Source organism: Triturus cristatus, chromosome 12 (genome assembly GCF_964204655.1).
Source record: "Triturus cristatus chromosome 12, aTriCri1.1, whole genome shotgun sequence".
NCBI lineage: Eukaryota > Metazoa > Chordata > Amphibia > Caudata > Salamandridae > Triturus > Triturus cristatus.
In genome coordinates, this window is record NC_140595.1 from 606,360,327 (window position 1) to 606,382,962 (window position 22,636).

A 22,636-nucleotide genomic window follows, 5' to 3' on the forward strand; every position below is an offset into this window, starting at 1 on the left:
AACCACGGGATATTGTGGTACAATGCATTTTTTCAATTCGCGCAGATCAATAATTAATCGATAAACTGGAGATGCTTTTGGATCAGTTCGTTTAAGAATTGGAATAATAGGAGAATTACACACATTGGAGTCCGTTTCCACAACCACTCCTTGTGCAATGAGCTCGTCAATGATTTGCAGCAAAGCCACTACAGCATCTGGAGGTAACTTGTATTGTCGGATTCGTGGTAATACCACTCCTGCTTTGAGTGTGACCCGATATGGTGTAATATTCATACAACCTACATCAGTGGGGCCTTGTGCCCATAAATGTGCAGGGACATTCTGTAACCTGTGATCCATGTCTCTAAATACATAGTGACCTTTAAAGTCACGCAAAAATAGTCGTACCCCCTCCGGGGAACAACATATTACAGCTCCCAGAGCTTTTAGTGTCTTTATACCTAACAAGTTTTCTGGGCATGATTTTGTAAGCAATAAATCTGTAGTCCGTGTCAATGGACCAACTGCAAGAGGCAGAGGTTGCGATACTTCATTAACAATAGGTTTTCCTGAAAATCCAAGGGAAATATTCTGTGAGCCTGAGAGGGGTGCCCCTGGAACCTCGTCGTGACTTATAGTTGTTCTGCTTGCCCCTGTATCAATTAAAAACTTTCTATCTTTCCCTAATACTTGACTATGTACATAAGGACCCTCTTGATCTACAGGTACCTCTATAAGGGGTAAGCCAACTTCCCTCTCTAGGCTGTTTCATGTGTATCGCTGATAATCTGGATAGTCATTTTGTGCATACTGGTACATCTGTTGTGTCGTGTTTTGTGTTGCGGCACTAGGCTGTGGCTGTGGTACCGCTACGGTCTGTTGTGCAGCTTGCATAGGCTGTACGTTCTGAGGTACTTGTTGTTGGATCTGATCCTGTCTAGGTGGACGCGGTCTCTCCTTGGTTTTACCCGTAGAGATATTATGTTTCAGAACTGCACAATCGTTTATATAATGACCTGGCTGTTTACAATAGTTGCATGTCCCTTTAACAGGAACTGCTGAATTACTGAACTGTGTCGCACCCTTTTTATGACTGTCAGCTGGAACTGACTGGGCGACGAGCATTTTCATTTTCGTGTCTTTCATACGTCTTTGTTCGTGTTCTTGTTCTTCTCTAATTCTATTCTGGTGGTACTGTAACATCTGTAACATTTGTGACGGGGTATTAGCTTGCCAAGAGCTCTCTACTTTCAATACTCTGTTCTTAACCTGGGGCAAGGAATTCTCGACTAGTTTCGTTACAAAAAGATGTGGATATGAATCACTACTTGCTTTCAGACCGCTATTAATACCAAAACATTTTTCAAATCGAGAATAAAAATCACTAGTGTCTTCGTCGGGTTTCTGTTTGCAAGCTGAGATTGCTCCCCAGTCTTCCTTTTTCGTAGTTAATAAACGTGGCAACACTTGTACTAATAATCCTGGTAACGCTTTAGTTTTGTCTCCAAGCCCTAGGCCTGCAGTTCGGGTATTTTCTTCGTTTTCTAATGCTGTCCAATCAATCTTTTGTTCTCCCACCTCCCACTCTTTTTCTTTGAGTTTCTCGTAAATACCGGCAGGCAATAATACTTTCAATATTTTCATAATGTCGGGATAGGTATAATCACCCATGAGTAGCATGTCTTTTATTTCACGGTGCAAACCTGCTGGATCTCTGTCATGACTGGGCACTACTTTTTTCATTTCCAATAGTTCTATTTTAGTTATAGGCGTGTACACGAACACGCGTCTAAAAGTATTATCATCGTTTCTAACTGGGTGCACTTCGCGTAAGGGATTCTGTCTGTCTATGTAATACGTCTTTCTTTCCATGGAGGGAGCTGGATCGTGTTCTGGACACAGAAAGGCACTATATCTGTGTCGATGTTCTAGAATTATTTTAATTAGATCTGTACCTAGACCTCTCCATTTATTCATGAGTAGTTCTATCAGTATATCAGGTAGGGGACCAGGATCGGAGTGTTGGCCTTTATATAATATGAGGAGATGTTGTATCATGTATATACCAGCTAATCGCTGTTCGTCTGGTGAAAGATTCAAAAACGTATGTGCTAGCGCATCATCACTATATTTATCAGAACTGTCAGCCCATTGTACTGCTGACCTGGCTAATTCTTGTTCATCCATAGAATCGAGTACATGGTACCCCATTCGTTCTTGAAGTATTTTATCAGTAGCCTGAAATAAGTGTTCAGGGGTCTTTGGGTTTGACATGGCTGCTTGAAAACTTCTCTTACTTTCTGGACGTATCGGACGTGTTGGATTATTGAAGGATCTTCCTTTTCCTACGTAAGCTATCGTCTCTCTAGCTGGTAATTGTAATTGTCCTGTTGTTATTTCTAGTTGTTCCTCATCCCCTGAGGACTCAGTTTTATCTGCATCTGTTTCTCTTTCAGGCTGTTCTTTTTCACATATTTGTTCTACTTTTTTCCTGATCCTTCGGTACATACTTTCTATACTATTCTGTTTATCATGTTTTCCGTCTGCTATATTCTGGCCCCATTTGTTAAGGGCTCTCATTTCTTCCGCGTCTACACCTGGCCTATCTCTGTGTCTTATCAGGCAGTTTATAAAGAAGCGTAACAACAGTTTCTGCGTGTTCACTTTCTGGTATGCCATGGCCTCGCCAATACTTTCAGGACCTTGCCCTGTTTGGACAAAGTGATATATTTTGTCTAGATGATCAATCATTCCTGGTAGTATCATTAAATAGTTCGCAACTCGTCGTAGACGTACTGATGATAGCATCATTCTGTCGTCTTTACCTGGTACTGGATCATATCTACAATCTGTAAGAGGCTCTTTAAGTATGTCATAATTCGCTGTTTGCGGTGTACGTTGGTGTGCTAAATCCCTATAAGTCAATCGACGCACTGATGGCGGCGTATGAAAACTTCCTGTCGCACCTTCTGAGGTGCTAGGTCCAAAAGGATTCGTTGGGTGTAAGGTAGGAAGAATAGATGCAGGGAGAAGTGAAGGAACGGGCGGAAGGTTTTGAACGGACGGAGGAGTATGTTGCTGCGGGAGTGGGGACAGATTTTCTCGGGGTCGTGCGCCATTAGCAGGCGGTGTGCGTGGCGGCGGAGTGTTAACATATTCGGGGGCTACATCGTCTAAATAGGAAGAAAGGAAAATGTCCTTTGCAGTCTTGGGGTGCAATTTAGTCGGAAGCAATGGAGGTGGCAGATCTTTCGGTACTTCCGGGGTGGCCTTAGGTAAACCCTCGGCCAGAAGAGGATACATACCATTCATAAGAGTGTTTCGTTGTCTGTCTACTTGTTCTGCTTTTACTCGGATACCTTCCCCAATCAATACGTTTTCTCGGGCTTTGTCTGAATCCTCCCTACTTTTCTCTTCTTTTCTGAGCGCTTTCTCTGTGCGTCTATGCGATTCTTTACGCCATAATTCAATGGCATCTTTCTGTGACTGTCTGGCTTTCTTTTTCCATAATGCTTCTTCTACTCTCATGATGCAATCTGCATCCCATGTCCCAGTAGTGGGCCATCTCTGATTCTCTGCTAAATCCTTGGTGTAGTCTACCCACAATTCGAGATATAATACGGCATCTAGGCCATGCTTATGGTACATAAAGTACCCTGGAGTGTCCCTAGGTGGAATGGGAACGGCTTCCTCGAGTATCCCTTTTCTAGTTTTTATCTGTCTTAATTTCGAGAATAACGGCATCTTGAACCTTGCTACTTGGTTCTTACTCGGACTTGAACACAATTAATACAATAAACACAATAATGAAGGTCGAACAATCACTCATACCACGACATTTAAAACATATTAAAACATTTTAGAACGAACAATAATAATTAGAAAAAAACTAGTTAACTGCATAATACTAGATATACTGCTAAACAGTACAGATACACTGCTGAAACAGTGCAGACCAGGTCTGTGTACCCAAACCCGTCTTGACCGGCACAAACCAATGCGCACGTCTAGATGCGTCCCCAGCAACGGTACTCACCGGGAAGCACGGAACGGAACAGAAGGCCTCGGAAAGTCTGGTCTGGACTAGACCAACCTGGACTGGACTCGACTCGTGACTTAGTTACTTCGGAACTTCGGAATCTGGTGGGCCTCTTTATACCTCGGATCTTGCTCTCTCAGCTAGGCTCTGGTCGGGATCCTCCGCACTCCTCACCGCCTCGTCTGGGTGTTGATCGCAGCCTCAGTCACCTCCGTTGGCCTGAGGGAGGTACAGGAAATCCTGCGGGTACGCGTAGTTGTCCGTCCGGCTGTGGCAGGAGACCGGGTCTGCAACGCACCTCCGGCGCGTGGGGTGTGAGAGAAGTCCCTATTCGGGCGCCAATTATGTGGTAAATTTAATTACCTAGACTTAATTTATGCGGTAAAATTAAATAAGAATAACTCAGTAAAAATAAGAGGCAGAATCCGTGGCATTTGAGGTCTAAAAATGGGTTTATTCCTTACAAAGGAATTGGTTCGAACCAGGCAATCGTATTCCGTCACCACTAAGGTTCGGGAAGGGATAGAGCAATATTTTATTGACAAGTTGTCATATTTATAGTAAATGCATTACAGTGAAGACATATGCAGAAGGCGTGACAGTTGAGAAGAGAGATAAGAATACACATACGTAATGAAAAAAGGCGTTACAATAGGCGTGTACTTAGAAACGTCATTATGATGATGACACAGGTGGGTGGATCCATAAGTGAATCCTGCAAAGTCAGCAGAAATACTTGGCAGAGATGTGCGCGCAGTAGCATGACGTGTGTTTGACGTGTAACTGGAGGGTGAAGGGGACTTGACATTTAGCCCTACATGAGGAGACAGAAGTCTGGGATGTCAGAACAACCTAATCCCAAATCGTATCTAATATCTTGTGTTTAGGGAACTGTATTATCTGGAAGGAAAGGTCTCTCAGGCAGAGGCTATCCTATACTGACTACTAGTGCGTGTATAAGCGTCTACGTGTCTACATGAGATGCGAGGGGGCATGGGCCTACCATGGCAACAAAAGTCATGAATTACTTGCACGGAGACAGTAAGGCCGGGCCCTTTGCTCTGTAGCTGGAAGGATGTTTACCTAAACTACTAGACAGGAATGTATTTCTCGAGGAGCGGAGCAGATAACTTGAAGGCTGAATACAGTCTTGGCAGGCAACTGGCCGGGCCAGGCACCGTTAGCCGCGCAGGAAGTAAGACAAAGGTCATGGATACAGATGCAGGTCCAGGCTGGAGCATTCAGAGGCAGAAAGCAGGAAAAGGCTCGATGGCAGAATTCAGGGCCTACCTTGCCAGAACTGAGAAACGTGAAAAGTATACCATATAAAGACGGTGGCAAGGCATACTTAGGAACGGAATATTCGATCCATTCATGGTGGATCTGAAAGAGGACATGTTAACGTTGGACGCATATGTATTTGCGTCTTCATAGCTGGAAGTGGAGGGAACATACATGTACTTGTAGTATGTACATGGAGCCGTTGGGGTCTAAGATAGGGGACACAATCGATCATAAAAATTCATATTTCCTCAAAGTGTGTTATTATTGCTTGCATATAAATATATATATAAATATATATATATATATATATATATATATATATATATATATATATATATATATATATATATATATATATATATATATATCTCAATATACATTTGAATATTGTTTATTTGGCATCTGGGAAAGCCTTTCTGTTAGAGAGCATTGCAAAAATAAAACCACAAGCCTTATTCTAAAAAGAGAGTATTTGCATTTTGTAAAGTGAAACCCTTTTCTAGGTGTTGTTGTGTTTTATGTCTTCTGCCTTGTCGTGCTTGGGCCATCGTGTGGGGGTGGTAGTATTTTGAAGATAAGGCGAGTCAAGAGAGATCAGTCTTTAGCAGTATTGCCTGGACCACCAGATCTCGGTCCTGGCGAAGTACCTACCTCGTCAGGCGAACCAAGTGGCAGATTACCATTAGTGACACTGCCAGGACTGCAGCCCGTGGAAGCTACACCGGGAGATCTTCTCGGATCTTCAGGATCGATGGGCCCTTATTTCAGTGAACTGTTTGCGTCCAGGTGGGACTACCAGCTACCCATTTTTTTCTACTGGAGACCCGACCCATTAGCTGCAACCACAGACATGTTTTTTCAAGATTAGAGTTGGGAATCCGTATTTTAATTTCTCCCTCTTGCGATGATCACGCGGACATCTGCTCAGGTCAGACGCCAACAGCCCGACCTGGTGATGGCCACTCCAATCTGGAAGTCTCAAGTTTGGTTTCCGGTTCTACTGGAACTTTCTTGGGATTCTCCAATCCAACTCCTCCTGTTTCCATTGCTTCTCCTCAATCCAGACAAGGCTCCTCACCAGATGGTTCTGGACGGATCACTAATGGCATGGCAGATTACAGGGGAGGATGGTCAGTCCCTGGCCTTTTGTGCCAAGCTGAGAGTTTCTTGTCAAAAGAGTAGGCCAGCAGTACAACTAAGTGTTATAGATCCGCCTGGATCTGGTGGATCCATTGGTGTTTGCGACGGAAGCTCCTTTCCGTGGCTGCTGATGCAGTTCAAGTCCTTAATTTCCTTGCTAGCTTGGCGACGGGGTGGACAGGCATATTGCACTACAGTACCTTCTGCTCAGCTATTTCAGCTGGACATATAATAGGAGAGGGATCCCCTATAGGATAACACCTGTTTGTGCGTTGCGTCCTTTGGGGGCTCAGGCTATCCCTTTCCCCTGACCCTCGCTACTCCGCACTTTGGAATGTCAACCACGTGTTGAACTTGTTTTAGTCCTGGCAACCCAACCGTTTCTTGTCCAGGAATGAACTGACAGCTAGGCTAGCCATGCTACTCTGTCTGGTATCTTGTCGAAGGGTTTTGGATGTGTGTGCCTTAGATATTTCAGGCAGGACCTTCCCACCTTCTGGGGTATCATTCACAGTAAGTAGAAGGATGAAGTGTAATACCAGAGTTCCCCAGATGTGTGTGGTCCAATGCCTCCAAGCATACAAGGAGATGTCTGCAGAATTTCCCCCTTCAGGTGAACGTCAACTCCTCATTACCCTGCAGAAACAGCATAAGGAAATATCTTTCCCTGTCATTGCTCGATGGGTGATCCAGGAGGCCGGTATTGACCAGTCCCTCTTTGGTGCGCATTCTGCATGTGGTATCATGACCTCTAAGAGCTTTCAGTTTGGGCGCCCTCTTGGAGGATATTATGAAAGCAGCAAACTGGTCTTTGGACTCTACGTTTAAGAGATTTTATTTCATGCCAGTGTTGGATATGGCTCATCAGGTAGTGATCAAGCTTTGAACTAACATAATCCTCACCTCCGGTCCTGACATAGAATGAAAAAGTTCCTAGGTTTCGTAGCGGAAAGTTTCAATTCTATTAAGGACTCCGAGGCAAGGATTATACCACCTGGTCAGCTATAAACTGAAGACCCTCCCAGTCACTAGTAAGTATTGAGTTTACTATGCTCACTTTTGTATATTATGTGAATATTGTATGCTTTCAATGCTCTATGGATGTAACTGCTGTTTTTCCGCAGGTTGTTACAATTAGTCATATTATCAGACTAAAATTACCCTCTCTTTATAAGGACAGACACGGGTAAACAGGACGACTGAGGACAGAGCAACAGCATGACTCGTGCGACGAAAGAGGCTGAGGGAACACAGATGATGGACAATATTGTGGACGGTTGATGCCTGACTGGCTGTTAAATGGAACTGTTCTTCCATTGGATGTTACTGTTTTGCTTCACTCACAAGGCTTCATGGGAATGGTAGATTGTTGTAAAAAAAAGTTCTGAAATGGCTGCTATTAAATACAGTAAAGAGAGCATAGTATAATCCAGGCATCAGAGTCCTTAATAGAATTGAAACTTTCTGTTACAATAGCTAGGAATTTCAACTTTATGATATGTGGCTTGGCTGTCATGTGCATGACATTGTGGTATGTAGTAGTGTTATTGGGAGAGGGGAGAGTCCCAAAGGCCATCCCTGGACTCAGAGTCATAGGGTGCATTAGAGATCAGCCTGATACAGTGGGCTGTCCTCTCCATACGAAGAGTGTGGTAACCCTTCCGGTGAATCGGAAGGAGGTGGGGCATGATGTAGTATGGAAGGAGGAGGAGATCAAGCTTGGAAGGAGGTTAGTCCAAAGCATCAGCTGCTCAAAAGTCAATTTCCTCTACCTTGGAAGAGTCTCCTGTAGTTTCGGCTGCAGCTCTTTGGAGATTTTGCCCATTCGTGGGTGAATAAACAGACACATCTAGAGCACGCAACTAACTCCTCCTGCAGGTGTCAGAGAATTGGTTGCTCTGAAATTTCGAAGCTTACTGTCGATTAAGTTTTCAGCATCAAATGCGTCTTAGGCATAATTGGGGCCTTTGAGGTGGAGGCCATTTTAAGCACCGATATGGGCTTCGGTGCAATGGTGTTTTCGGTGCCGGAGCTAAAGATTCTGTTGCCTTCGAAAGGGCCCGAGGCTTATGTGACCTCTTTGTAGCCCGAGAGAGGAGCATTGCTTCAAAGGTTTTAGTCAGTGCCATAAGTTGGCAGGGTATGCTCAGACGTGAGTCCCTTGCTCACTTTGCCACTGGATTCAAGCAAGCCTGGCTGAAGACGGCTGAAATGCCAGAAACCGGTCCTAGGAAGCTTGTTTCCGGTCCAGGGAAGGCATGGCTTGGCAGTTCGGGCTGGACTGTTCCCATGAGGCACAGGGTCAGACTGATTTGCATATGGCCATGTCTGAACTGGGGTGGCAGAGTGGGCTAAAGAACGGTGATGGATCAAACCCAGATCTGTTGACTGGGTGTGAGTGTTTGATTGGTTCTGATGCTCCGTCCATCACCACCCCCTTTTGTACCGCTTTGTTCGCCATAAGTTGGCAGGGTATGCTCAGACGTGAGTCCCTTGCTCACTTTGCCACTGGATTCAAGCAAGCCTGGCTGAAGACGGCTGAAATGCCAGAAACCGGTCCTAGGAAGCTTGTTTCCGGTCCAGGGAAGGCATGGCTTGGCAGTTCGGGCTGGACTGTTCCCATGAGGCACAGGGTCAGACTGATTTGCATATGGCCATGTCTGAACTGGGGTGGCAGAGTGGGCTAAAGAACGGTGATGGATCAAACCCAGATCTGTTGACTGGGTGTGAGTGTTTGATTGGTTCTGATGCTCCGTCCATCACCACCCCCTTTTGTACCGCTTTGTTCGCCATAAGTTGGCAGGGTATGCTCAGACGTGAGTCCCTTGCTCACTTTGCCACTGGATTCAAGCAAGCCTGGCTGAAGACGGCTGAAATGCCAGAAACCGGTCCTAGGAAGCTTGTTTCCGGTCCAGGGAAGGCATGGCTTGGCAGTTCGGGCTGGACTGTTCCCATGAGGCACAGGGTCAGACTGATTTGCATATGGCCATGTCTGAACTGGGGTGGCAGAGTGGGCTAAAGAACGGTGATGGATCAAACCCAGATCTGTTGACTGGGTGTGAGTGTTTGATTGGTTCTGATGCTCCGTCCATCACCACCCCCTTTTGTACCGCTTTGTTCGCCATAAGTTGGCAGGGTATGCTCAGACGTGAGTCCCTTGCTCACTTTGCCACTGGATTCAAGCAAGCCTGGCTGAAGACGGCTGAAATGCCAGAAACCGGTCCTAGGAAGCTTGTTTCCGGTCCAGGGAAGGCATGGCTTGGCAGTTCGGGCTGGACTGTTCCCATGAGGCACAGGGTCAGACTGATTTGCATATGGCCATGTCTGAACTGGGGTGGCAGAGTGGGCTAAAGAACGGTGATGGATCAAACCCAGATCTGTTGACTGGGTGTGAGTGTTTGATTGGTTCTGATGCTCCGTCCATCACCACCCCCTTTTGTACAACCATGGCCCGAAGGCAGGGGGGTTCCAACAAGTTGCTGTTGAGACGCAGGATGGCGCACATCCACGGCGCGGTTCTCTGCCTGGTCCCTGCTGGCCATGGGTTGTGTGTGGATGCCAACCATACTCACAGATGGAGTCTTCTGTGAATGTGGCACTTTAGGGTCTTACTGCTGTCCCCTCTCCAATTGAGAGGGTGAGCTCGCCTCCGAATTGGACAGTATAAGCTGGGCCTCTGGGGCACTGTCTTCTGCCTCCGCCTCAATGTAGCATGACCCAAAGATATCGGAGTTATCGTCAGACTCCTGCCTCAGATGGGCTCACATTGTATGGTGAGGCAAGCCTGGCACGTGGTGTCATCATGTTTTGGGGAGAATCAGAGATTACACGCTTGATGGTGGTTGGACCAGAGAAACTTGAAATGGAACTGGGGGCATTTTTCAAAGGGGTCCTTTCCATTACTGACCTGGCATTCATGGTTCTGGAGACAATGGGTATAGGGCCCTGGCGTCGCGGTGCCGAGAGGAGTCTTGTATTCGGTGTTCAGCGAGTGGAGACGAAAAAAAGAAACAGGATCTAGGATCTGTCTCAGTGACTTCTTCCATAGCACGGGAGTTGAGCAATTGAGTGGGCCTGGTGGTAAGCGATGTGATGTTTCGAACAAGGAGCCTGATCGGTACACGTCTGAACCCGAACTAACAAAGGAGCCAGTGCCCATGCACAATGCCAACTAAGGGAGAAGTCACTATACTTTGTGACTCGAAAGACTTATTCACAGAAAAACAAATTGCAAGCGTCCAATTACAACACTGGATGGCAGGAGTATTAACAGTATGTGTATCTACAGTTTATTTCCGCAAATACAAAAGAATACAGTCACACATGCTACAAATGTAACTTTCTCCTCCTCTACAATTAACTCCCTCCTTTTTCTCTACGTGTCAGGGAGATGCTACAGTAGGGTTTCCAACTACTCCCACTTAGCACTGTCATAGCATGACAGGAGGGAGGCCCACAGATTTGGTGATGCGCCAGTGGGTGTCAGAATTGACTGACACCCTTTTGCTGAGTTGAAGTGCTTATTCTCCTTGTCAGGAGGAGTAGTGTCACCTTTTGCTAGGTCCGCAGCTTGCTTATGGGTGGTAGAGACCACCAAAAGGTCCGGGGGGATGTGCCTTCTGAGTCCAAAGGGTCAGAGGGAGAAGGTACAATTTTTGTCTCTATCCTAGGTGAATGGTGTCTGGACATTTTTAATAATGCCCTTTAGCACTGAGAGAAAGTGGGAAAACACTCTGGCCTGGATAGTGTTTCAACCAGGTGGTCATCGTCCTAAGGTGTAACGTGCATATCTACCTTATGGTAGACTGCTGCAAGCTGAATAACCCCATGGAATGTGGTGGTATCGTCTGGTGGGGAAGCCCTAACAGATATATGCTCACGGTCCAGCTCCACAAGGGGCTTTACGTCATAATCCTCCTACAGGTTGTCTGGGGTATGTGGATAGAGAGAGACTTCGAAGTCTTGTAGTGGGGAATAGGGGCTAGGGCTGACTGTGTCAAAAAGGGCTGCAGTGAGCCCTGTGGGGAACCTGGAGGGGGTGGAGGAAGTAAAGGCAGTGTAGGTGGAGGAGGAGGTGAATGAGTAGATGTAGGCGGAAGTGGAGGGCTGGTATCCTTGTACTTGATCATTTTAGTAGGTAGAGGATGTGAAGGGGTATCCAGTTGTGGAATGTCCTCGAAGGCGAGCCTCCTCCTCTTGAGCAAAGTCTGAGGATAGCAGAGATCTTGTCGGTTAAGGGATGGATACTGATTCCCCCTTTGCCTTTCATCGATCTCCTGCTCGGGCTTTTCAAGGATGGGCCTTTTAAAGTGTTTGGAGACGGCTGTGGATGGCGGTGTCAGGGCTGACACTGGTTTTGGAACTGACTGAGCAATTGGCGTAGATGCTGATTGGGTGTTTCAGGGCAGAGGTGTCTCTTCAGACTCAAAAACCAATGGGGTTGAGGCTCTTGGCTGATTCCCAGCTCAGCTTTGATGCCTTGCTCCATGGGTGACCTGAGCCCAAGGTCATCTGTGGAACTGGAGGCAATGGTGGTTTATTCATAGAGCTTGATGCCCGATCTCGTTAGTGGCGGTGCTCTACTGAGACATGCGTCCTTTTGTATGTTTTGTGAGCTTGGGATTTGACCGTACTCATGGCTCTCGGTGTGAACTTGCTACGAGGGCTGGTGTCCGCTGAGGTGGAAAGAGCACCTTCTCCAGCACAGAAGAACCAGAGCCAATAACCTCTGGGCTGGGCTGATTGACTGGAACACCTGCAGATTTGGCATCCTCCTCCTCCTTTGGCGCCAAGCAGGTCCACTTTGACAAAGATGTCTGGCATCTCCTCTATAGATCGAGGCATCTTGGTATGGGCCGAACATCTGTGTCTCTGTTGACCTAGGGTTGTCTTGCACTGGAAGCCAAACAGAAGGTGCAATTGTTGTCATTGTGCTCTGGGGGGGGAGATAGAGGTTACAGACGCTGTTGCGGTCAGTACAGAAGTCTTTTGCATGGCACTGAGGGCATTTCCCGAAAGGTGTACATTCCATCACACTTTGTGCCTCTTCATTCTCCAGAGTCAGAAAGAAAAGTAGCAGGGCCCCAGAAGGCAGGGCACCCTAGTCTTCAGTGACTGTCTCTGAAGTACATCGAGGGAGAAGAGGAAAGGAATGACCATCGAAGTGGAAATCTTCTCAGTGACAGGAATGGAAAGAAACAGGCCCAGGAACAGTGAACGCTCAGTGTTGAATGCGTCAAATCCTGGGCCAATGTCAATACACGTCTGAACCTGATGGCGGAGAAAAACAATGTAACAATAGTGTCCATGTCCATTAATATCTAAGTGCGGAGTCACACCATACCTCATAACTTGAAAGACTTCTTTGAGGAAAAACATGTTGCAAACATCCGAGAACAACACTAGATGGCAGAAGGACGCAGAGCATGGGCATCTACAGCCACACATGCAACAAACAAAATGATATAAATACCAATTGGGGATATGCCAATTTCACCATGTTGAAAGAGGAAGCACAGGCACTTTATCTTTGGTTAGCAGGGGTAAAGTGCAGAGTTCTAAAGACAGCAAAACATATAGGCTAAAAATCTTATAACTAGCAATGAAGAAATCTTTTTACCACTTTGAGAAACCAGAACCTCATTTTCGTAGTCTAGGTGATGGAAATACTGGAAGTACTTTCGGTACTCCCAGAAAGCAAAGGCATACATTTTCATTCAGAAAAGTCATATCTTACCCCCTTCTACCAAATGGGTCTTGTCTTACCATCAGGTGTGCCCTTTAAGCAGTTGGTGCTCACTCCAGCGTTATCTGAGGTGCTTTTAAAGCCTGCACATTTGAATCCATCAGGGAACAAGACTTTCTGTTGCTTTCACTAGAGAAGAACAGTCAGTTGGACCAGTGGCAGATCCATCTCGGTCACAGAGTATCTGCTCAACGAAGATGCAAAGCGGCTATCCCTGCTCTGGTTCTGCAACATACCAGGTCACCCTCCAAGCCAAGGTTTCGGTTTGTTAATCATTTTCAGTTCAAAAAGCCTCCCTTAGAACATGCATCATTAAAACACCACTTCCCTTCCTTAGGTCTACACCCTTTATTGGTCTGGAGGACTAGGGTATGCAGCAAAGCATTTTGGCAGAATACTTTTTTCTCAGCATGCAGGGAGAAGTGTTGTCAAAAATGTTTATGACACCACATTCTCCTTCCAGATAGGTTACATATGTTTTTAAAGGACTTTCTTCATAAACCTTCAAAAGATCATAAGCAGGTGCAACATAATCAGAAGGATTTTTTTGGGAGGGGGGTGGGGTGTTCAGAACCACTGAGTTTCATTACACATTTTCTGCTAATTCAAGCATGCAAAATTCCAACAATATTGGAATATCAATAAGTGAAACGCCAAAATAGGTATTTGCTAGACCTTAAATTATATTATGACGACACTGGGTAGACAGAGTCTGAGATAGAGGCAGGCACACACAGGAGACGAGGGGGAGATAAAGGCGAAGTAATGAGAAATAATCAATTTTCAAGGGAGCCCCGTGGAAGATGGGGTCCCTGGAAAATTGCCCACATTGCCATGCTTTAACACGCATCTGAGGGGTTGCGGGAGCTACAAATCTTCCATGTAACAAGACATTTACAAAATATTTACAACTTACATCCAGCTGTAGGGTTTTACCCACCCCGCCCCAATGAAGCGGTTTGTTCTTCCATGCATGGTCTCTATAAAGAGAATACTTTAATTTCAACCTAACGTTTTTAAAGAATACATTCTTGGCTGTGATGATATGCAGTCTTCCAACATTTTCTTAACACTCGTATGGCATTCAAAAGGAAAGCAGTATCCTTCCGAATGTTGCATTCTTTACTGGATAGCTTTATTTCAGGCTCTTTTGTATACATGACAAATTAATTTTAAAGGTTTGTTTCCCAATCCATATAATCCATCTAAATCACTTTTCACCCTGAAGGAATAACAGTATGTCAAACCTTAGTCGCCAGGCATAAAGAGATTAAGAAATGATGACAGATTTAACAGCATATCTCCTTCTACAACTTCTGGGATCCGGCACAAGGCCAAAGATAGTCAGTGGTAATAAAAAAAATTAGGTTCGAAAATAAATAACCATCCCTTATGATTTTATTTCACGGCCTATATGTTAACTTAAGACTGTGGTCTTTAAAACGTTTTCATGCAAAGCCCCTCGCCTGCGCAAAACCATACCGTTATCCACTGCCAGAATTTCAATTGTGTAAGTGTCATTCATAACAAATCTTGTGTCCTCGCGATCCAGGTTACCATTTCCTGTCAGGATGCCAGTTTCCGAATCAATGGCCAACCATTTGGCAGGGTCCTTACCCATGATGTATCTAAACAGAAAATAGACTGATTTAATCGTTTGACAGTAGTCCAGGTAACAAAAGAAGAGTATTACCTAAAATCAATTTACATTACTATCCCATTGTAAAGTATGAGTTGAATATAGTTGGAAAAGTCTCTAGTTTTGTGCATTTTGCTACATATTTAAGTATCATATCACTAGGGTGACCTTAAACTGTTTAATGTTTTTTTAAGCGGTTGAGTGTTTGTAGGAAGATTCCAGACCTCAATTCTTTGTGTGAATTGGCCCCCTACAGAAATATCTTTAAATGTTTCCTTCCAACAAATAGTGAAAGGCACGTTTAACCTTATTTATTTTTACTGCTGGTGTAGTAACTAGGACCTTATTTGCCAGAAGTACTCTCACAAATTTCATGAAATCCTAAGAACTTGCGTGTTTTGACAAAGTTTCACCAAAAGGACTCAAGTATCATGTGAACCAAGACGTAGACCCAAAGCTTATTTGTGAATCATAACAGGACTTCAAATGTACCAATGGCAGACCTTCAACCAGTCATGTTATGCAAACTATGCAAGCGAGGGCGTGGCCTGGCAAGATGGCCAGGTAGAAGCGCTTTCCCGTCGCTCCCGGCATGGAGATTGAAATCCTGCAACATCCTGGGGGTTTTCTCACCTGCATGAGCCCCCAGCTGCATCACTTTTGGTGACCTATGAAGCCGGGCCCCCAGCCCTGCCAAGTGCCACGCATCAGGCGTTAGACTAACGCATTTCAGTGTCGTGATCCGCATCACTGCACTGAAATGGGAAAACACGCATTATAGGCTTAGTGCCTGCATCAGCTGTCAGGCCATAGCGCTTCTATCCTGACAAACTAGCTGGCCGTGGCATGTGTGCTGAGCCCTGGCATGCAAAGTCTTGCTAATGGAAGCGACCTTAATGCGCATGAGTGCCTTTCTACTGTCTCCTGTCGTCCCTAGAGGCTGATACACGCAAATTTTCCCGCCCCACCAAGGACTAAGGCAGCAGGCTATGACGTTTCTCCCAGTTCTGTGTTAACTGGCAGCTAAGCTCTAAATGCGCAGGATTTCAGAACCGAAACGTGCACTCGGAGAAGTTAAACGTTCTGATTTAGTCAACAATTACACATCAACCCTGAGATGAGTTAGAGGCACCAGCAGTGAACAACTGGGCATATGCTATCATGGGCGGCGTCCCTGTTGTCGTTGCCACTCTTGCTAAGCTGAAAGGGAGAGAGAGAAAACCTGACGGGCAGCTTGATGTAGAGAGGCTCTGAGTGCCAGCGGAGGGAGTCGGGCGGCACCCGGGCTGCACAGTATGCTGGGGACAGCCACCCCCCAGACACCAGTGGCAGCAGTGGCTGGGACCGGGAGGATGCCCTGTTGTAGCAGGCCGTAAGATGCTCTAGGCTAGGGTAAAAATGGAGACTGGGCTGCGAAGTAGCCCATGCTTACAGCTTGTTCTGGCAAACATGAGGATGGCGGTGCGATTGTAGGTGCTGTGGGGGGAGGGGGCTGCAGTGAGTGCAGCATGACGAGGTGCCTCTGCGGAGATTGAGGTGAGTGTGAAACATGTGGCGGGAAGCACAGATGCAGACAGGGCCCCCGGATGGTGAGTGCAGCCGGATCAGCAAACCTGGGCCACGAATGCAATCACAGACGGACCCACGTGGCTTGGGAAAGAGAGGGGCTGCAGCCAGGGCCTGGAACTGCTGCAGGGGGGCTGACTGTACAATACATTTCCCAACCTTGGAGAGGATATTTTATTAATTAATTTATTTATTTATAAGATTTATAAAGCGCAAGCTACCCAACAGGGTTTACCGGCGCTGAGCAGGACAAGCGAGGGTACATGGTCCAGAGACAAGACTACACGGCCAGAGAAACCTGTGAGTACTTGGAGCGGGTGGCCAGAGATGGCTGTAACCTACTGGGAACAGATGGCAAAGGACAATGAGGTGGAGAGGCAAGGGTTCTCCCCTCAGATCCCTGCCATACTACCTTCCATAAAAGTACCGCTCTGGTAGAGCCTGGTGCAGACGAAAGTTTGGACATAGCAATGGCACCAGGCCGGGATCTGCAGAGGTAGTGGTATCCCTGGCAGTGCAGCCACACGCCCCTAAACTACAAGGCAGGAGAGGGGGTGTAGTGTTTTCCCCCTAGGCCCACATGCTACTAAGTAACTAACACAGTGGGTATAGTTAATTAACTGTCCCAGGGCACGTGTGCCTGGCCCCTTTTATATGCAGGGCCACCTGACTGGTGACACCTGTGAGGCGACGAAGATTCCCAATGCCCACTGGTAGAGCAACTTCACACTTGCCACTCCTGCCTCCACTACCCTCTCACAGGAATCCCCTGAAGGGCCTTCCTGCCGAGCTGCCATGGGACCTTGTGGACTGTGCATGCCTCTCGTAGGCCATGCAAAGGCGTCTCTGAGGAACTGCCAACATGACCACAGCCAAGTCGCTCATGCAACCACAAAGGGTAGTGTATCAAAGTCTGTTGGCTCTCACCATCAGGACTCAGGTTTACATTCCTTCATCAGATAGTCTTTGGGGTGACCAGTCTCCTTCCACGACCTCCATGCTTCCCTATGCCTGTCGTGGAGCTGCTGCAGACACATCTCTCTTGTTGGGATTCCCCTCTCACCGGAATTCCTTTGAGGCCCTTGACTGCGTGGGCTGTACGGGGCTGTATGGGGCCTCTCATTCCTCACTCGGATGTGGCGTCCTGCCACATGTCTCATGTTTGTGCCACATAGACATCTCGCTGGTTGTGTCCAGTTCTTAGGACTGTGGCCTTTTCTTTGCTGTGGACCTGTCGCAAGTCTGTCCAGTAATTAGGACTTGCTTCTACTCTTTGTGGACCTCTCGCAGACCCCATCCCCTCCTTAGGAATTTTCGTGGTGCTCCTCGACCGGGATGGCAGGTCACCTTCTTCACTAGAGGACATCGTGCTTGTGCCTTAAGCCTGCGCCATCGTGGCACTTGCTCCTGCCTCTGTTCAGGTATGCTTGGCTGGGTAGGTCACTTTGTGTGACGCGCTCCTTTCTTACAGTGCGTCTTTGGAGCACATGTTGCGGTGGCAGCTTGTCACGGTGAGTGTGCGACTCCCCTCTTACCTGTCTTGGGCCACTGGCGACTCTGTCTTGAGGCAGTGTGAGGGAGGACACTCTTTGCTGTCGTTGGCCCACTGCGGGGCTTTGCTGGAGCAGTGGAGGTGTGGGGGATCTCCTTGCTTCCTTCTGCATTGCTTCTTCTCTGTGGGAGGTCTCTTTCTCCTGGGTGCCTGCCAGTGCTGTCAGGTTTGCTGGTGCGGCTTTCTGTGCACCTCTGACCTCGTGAGCTCGTTCCCCTTTGTAGGCACCCTCTTCTGATGCTTGGCATGCCCGTTTTCTAACTTGTGTGGTGTCTGTTCACCACTGAGGGCGGGTGGTGCGATTGCCTCGCTTGCGGTGGTGTCTGACAACCACTGGGGGTTCCTTCTTATGCTTTTCGTACAGCCGGCTTGTGGCTTGGCTGTCTTTGGTTCTTGCAGTCTGTTCATGAGTGCCCTCAGTAGGCGCCTTGTGCTTGCGCTTCATGGTTGCAGTGGTGGCCAACAACGGCTAGGAAGAGCACTGGATTTCCCTTTCCATCCCTGCTATTTCTTGGTGAAGTGCTGACTGTCAGCCTTGCAGCTAGCTCTGTTCTTGCTCTCCGGTCCAACCTATGGGGCTCAAGCTGATGGGGCTATAGTTCTCAGCTTGGCCGGTTTATTAGCAGAGGTTTTGTGGGAGGTAAGGAGCCCCTCTGTCTGGGGAGGGCAAACAGTCTATATTCCTTCCTGAAGCAACAATAAATAGCCACTAGAGGGCACGCAGTGCTTTCAGCTGTCATCTCAGCTCTTCCTCACCAGTTCTGCCGGTGTCAGCCATCCGTGCTTTGTGTGTGCTTAAATAAGGCTCTGCTCCCTTTTTAGGTCTCGCCTGAGACAGCGCTTTAGCGCTGCTCTCACAAGAGATTTTGTAAAAGGGGGATCTGGAAGTGCAAACAGTGCTTTTCAGGCCTCTAAATACAGTGCATGTGCGCCGGGCGCGCGCACCATTTGGCAGCCTGAAAAGCACTGCCTGATCACTTTCGCGGCCGCTTTGATGTCCTCAGTGGCCGCGCGGCCACTGAGGACATCAAAGCGGCCAAAGTGCTCACCATATGCTCTGCTTCTCCCTCCTCCCTTTTCGTCACTTGTTTTGGTAGGCACCAGGAGATGAAGTGATTTACCGATAATCACCGGCTGCTAAACCGACCCGGAGGCTCGTACTTACTCCACATCATGTAATTGAGACATGATGCTGTTCGCATCGCATGCGACAGTGTGCTATTTTTGTTTTCGAAGCGCTCTCCTGCGGCCAAAATGAGCAAGAATGCATTTTGCTCTAAAAAAAAAGTAACTTACACTGCCACTCTGGCATTTTGCATAATGTGCATTTGCCCACGTAACTTTGTGTTTCTTCCCCGGGTAAATATTTATCCGGTTGAGAAAATTCTCTTACACTCCATTGAATTCCGGGGGAGGGGGATCTGTCTCTGTCCCGTCCATCCCCCCTTACAGCTCCTTTCGCTCTTTCCTTGTATGTGTGCTTGCGGGGTTGATTGCGGGGTTGCAACCTAGCTTCAAAACGTGTGTGATACGAAAACTGCACATTTTGGGTGTTTACTGCATCTCGCAGCCCCCCTTTCACTCACCTAACCCTCACATTTATGGTGGTGCGAGCCCCACGGCCCCCAACCCTCCTACAGACGTCTCGCTGTCGTTTGAATCCTGTCTGAGGTGACATTTCGAAAGGCAAATGGCTTTTGTTATTGAACGTTTGTTTGTTGGGGTCTACCCACTGCACAGACCCCGCCCAGCATAAGCGCCGGAGCACTGTAGAGAGCAGCGTGCGCGTAATAGAGCGAAGGCAAAAATCATAGCTAGAAAAAACTCAAAGGGGCTTGGTGTGGCCTAACGGCTAGAGCTGCTGGCCTTGAAGCTAGAGAACCAGCTCAAGCATTCTTTGATTCTGGGCAAATCACTCGTGTCTTAAAAAAACCGCGTTCGTTTGTAATGCAACCGGTGCTTATGGAACACGCTCCGGTTCCTTCGGGTTGAGTTCGTGCTATATAAAACTGCACACAGCAAACATTTTTTTTACAAGAGTTCAGGACGTGATGGGAAGCGCACAGAGGCGGGCAGAAAGTTTTAAAATCGGGTAATTCTGTGCATGCACTCTCTTTTTGAAACAAATTGCTGTCCAGGGCGTTAGTGCGTCCACTTGCAGGGAACAAGACTACAACTCCCACTTACAATTAACTGGTATTTCGTGTTTTCGGTCTTAAAAACGCGGCAGCTAAATAAATAAAATACGTTGTTTAAATTACCACACAGGTAACAGTGGGAAGGTCACCATTATAAATCACTTCGAATTTGATAGTGCTTTTTGTAACGTGAAGGAAATCTCTCAGCCAATCAAATAATATCCCAGCAGTTACTATTGAAGCAAATTATCGCCTAGTTTATGTGGAAATATGGATTTTTATGGTCGGTTATGTCCCCTATCTTGGACCCCAACGGTTTCATGTATAAATTACAAGTACATGTATGTTCCCTCCAGTTCCAGTTATGAAGACGCAAACACATGTGCGTCCACCGTCAACATGTCCTCTTTCAGATCCGCCATGAATGGGCCGGATATTCTATTCCTAAGTATGAAAGGCCACCGGCTTTATATGGTTCATTTATCCCATTTTACAGTCCAGGCGAGTAGGCCCTGATTCTGCCATTAAGCCTTTTCCTGCCTTCTGCCTCTGAAAGCTCCAGTCTGAGCTCGCATCTGTATCCATGAACTTTGTCCTACTCCCTGCGCGGCTAACGGTGCCTGACTCGGCCTGTCGGCCTATCTGCCTGCCAAAAACTGTATTTCACCTTCAAGATTATCTGCTTTGCTCCGCTCCTCATCCGATGCATTCCTGTCTGGTAGTTTAGGTAAACATTCCTCCAGCTACCGTGCAAAGGGCCAGGCCTCGCTGCCCTCATACAAGTAATTCATAGCCCTGTTACCATGGAATATTCCTACCCCCTCGCATCTAGTGTAGACACTTAGACGCTTGTACACGCACTAACAGTCAGTATAGTCAGTATAGAATAAGATTCTATCCTAAGAGACCTCTCTTTTTGGATAACACTGTTCTTTAAACATAGGATATTAGATATGATTTGGGATTAGGTTGACATAACCCCAGACTTCTGTCTCCACATATAGAGCTAAATGTCAAGTCCCATTCTCCCTCTAGTTGTACGTCAATCACACGTCATGCGGCTGCGCGCGCATCTCTGCCAACTATTTCTGCTGACATTGCAGGATTCTCTTATGGATCCACCCACATATTACATCATGTATGATGACGTTTATTAAATTACGCCCTCTATTAGCTACGTATGCACCTCTTATCAGCTGTTACGCCTCTTGCATCTGTTTCATTGTAATGTATTTTCTATAAAACTGCTTATCTGTCAATAATATATGTCCCTTCCTTCCTGAACTCTCGTGGTGATGGAATAGAAGGCCCATAATTCGAATTATGTTCCTTTGTATAGGAATAAAACCCGTTCTGAACCTCTAATACCACGGATTCTGCCTCTTATTTTACTGAGCTATTATTATAGATTTTCCGCATCAAATTAAGTCCCGGTAATTAAATTATTTACCACATAAATGGCGCCCGAACAGGGACACTTTCTCATCTCACGCGCCGGAGGTGCGTTGCAGGCCCGGTCTCCTGTCACAGCTGGACGGACAACAACGCGTACCCACAGGATTTCCTGTATCTCCCTCCTGCCGAGCGGGGGTAACTGAGGCTGCGATCAACACTCAGACGAGGCGGTGAGAAGTGCGAAGTATCCCGACCAGAGCCTAGCTGAGAGAGCAAGATCCGAGGTATACAGAGGCCCACCAGGTTCCGAAGTTCCGAAGTTTCGAGTCCAGTCCAGACCGGTCCGAGTCCGAGTCCAGTTCAGTTCAGTTCCGAGGCCTTCCGTTCCGAGCTACCCGGTGAGTACCATTATCGGGGAGGCGTTCTGACGTGCACATAGGTTGTGCCGGTCAAGACGGGTTTTGGGTACACAAATCCGGTCTGCACTGTTTCAGCAGTGTATCTGTACTGTTCAGCAGTATATCAAGTATGTCTAGTATATAATTCAGAATTACCTAGTTAGTGTCGAGTATTATGCTTAGTGACTAGATCCCTAAATGGCCATCATTGTTGTTCATTAAATATTAAATGTTAAATGTTTTAAATACGTTCTGCATATTGTGGTGTGAATGACTGTTCATTATTGTGTTTTGTTGTATTAAACGTGTTCAAAATTAGGTATCAGATCAGTTCTCAATATGCCGCTCTTTTCGAAATTAAGACAGATCAAAACTAGAAAAGGGGTACTCGAAGAAGCTGTTCCCATTCCTCCTAGGGACACTCCAGGGTACTTCATGTATCATAAACATGGCCTAGACGCCATATTATTTCTTGATTTATGGGTAGACTACACCAAGGAATTACCAGAAAGTCAGAGGTGGCCCGCAACTGGGACCTGGGATGCAGATTGCATCATGAAAGTGGAGGAAGAATTATGGAAAAAGAAAGCTAGACAATCACAGAAAGATGCCATTGAATTATGGCGTAAAGAATCGTATAGACGTACAGAAAAAGCACGCAGACAGGAAGAGAAGAGTAAGGAGAATTCAAATAAAGTCCGAGAAAATCTATTAATTGAAGAAGGTACCCGAGCAAAAGCAGAACAAGTAGACAGACA

The 22,636-nt window shown here is 46.7% G+C and overlaps 1 protein-coding gene across 1 annotated transcript in view; it reads right to left on the reverse strand.

Moving 5' to 3' along the window:
* The window catches only part of LOC146776371 (blastomere cadherin-like), a 562,924-nt gene that overhangs the window by 156,884 nt on the left and 383,404 nt on the right, over positions 1-22,636 (reverse strand). Inside the window, exon 11 of the mRNA XM_085639655.1 lies at positions 14,673-14,818. Coding sequence (XP_085495781.1) covers positions 14,673-14,818 — 146 coding nt within the window. The remainder of the gene's footprint in view (positions 1-14,672; positions 14,819-22,636) is intronic.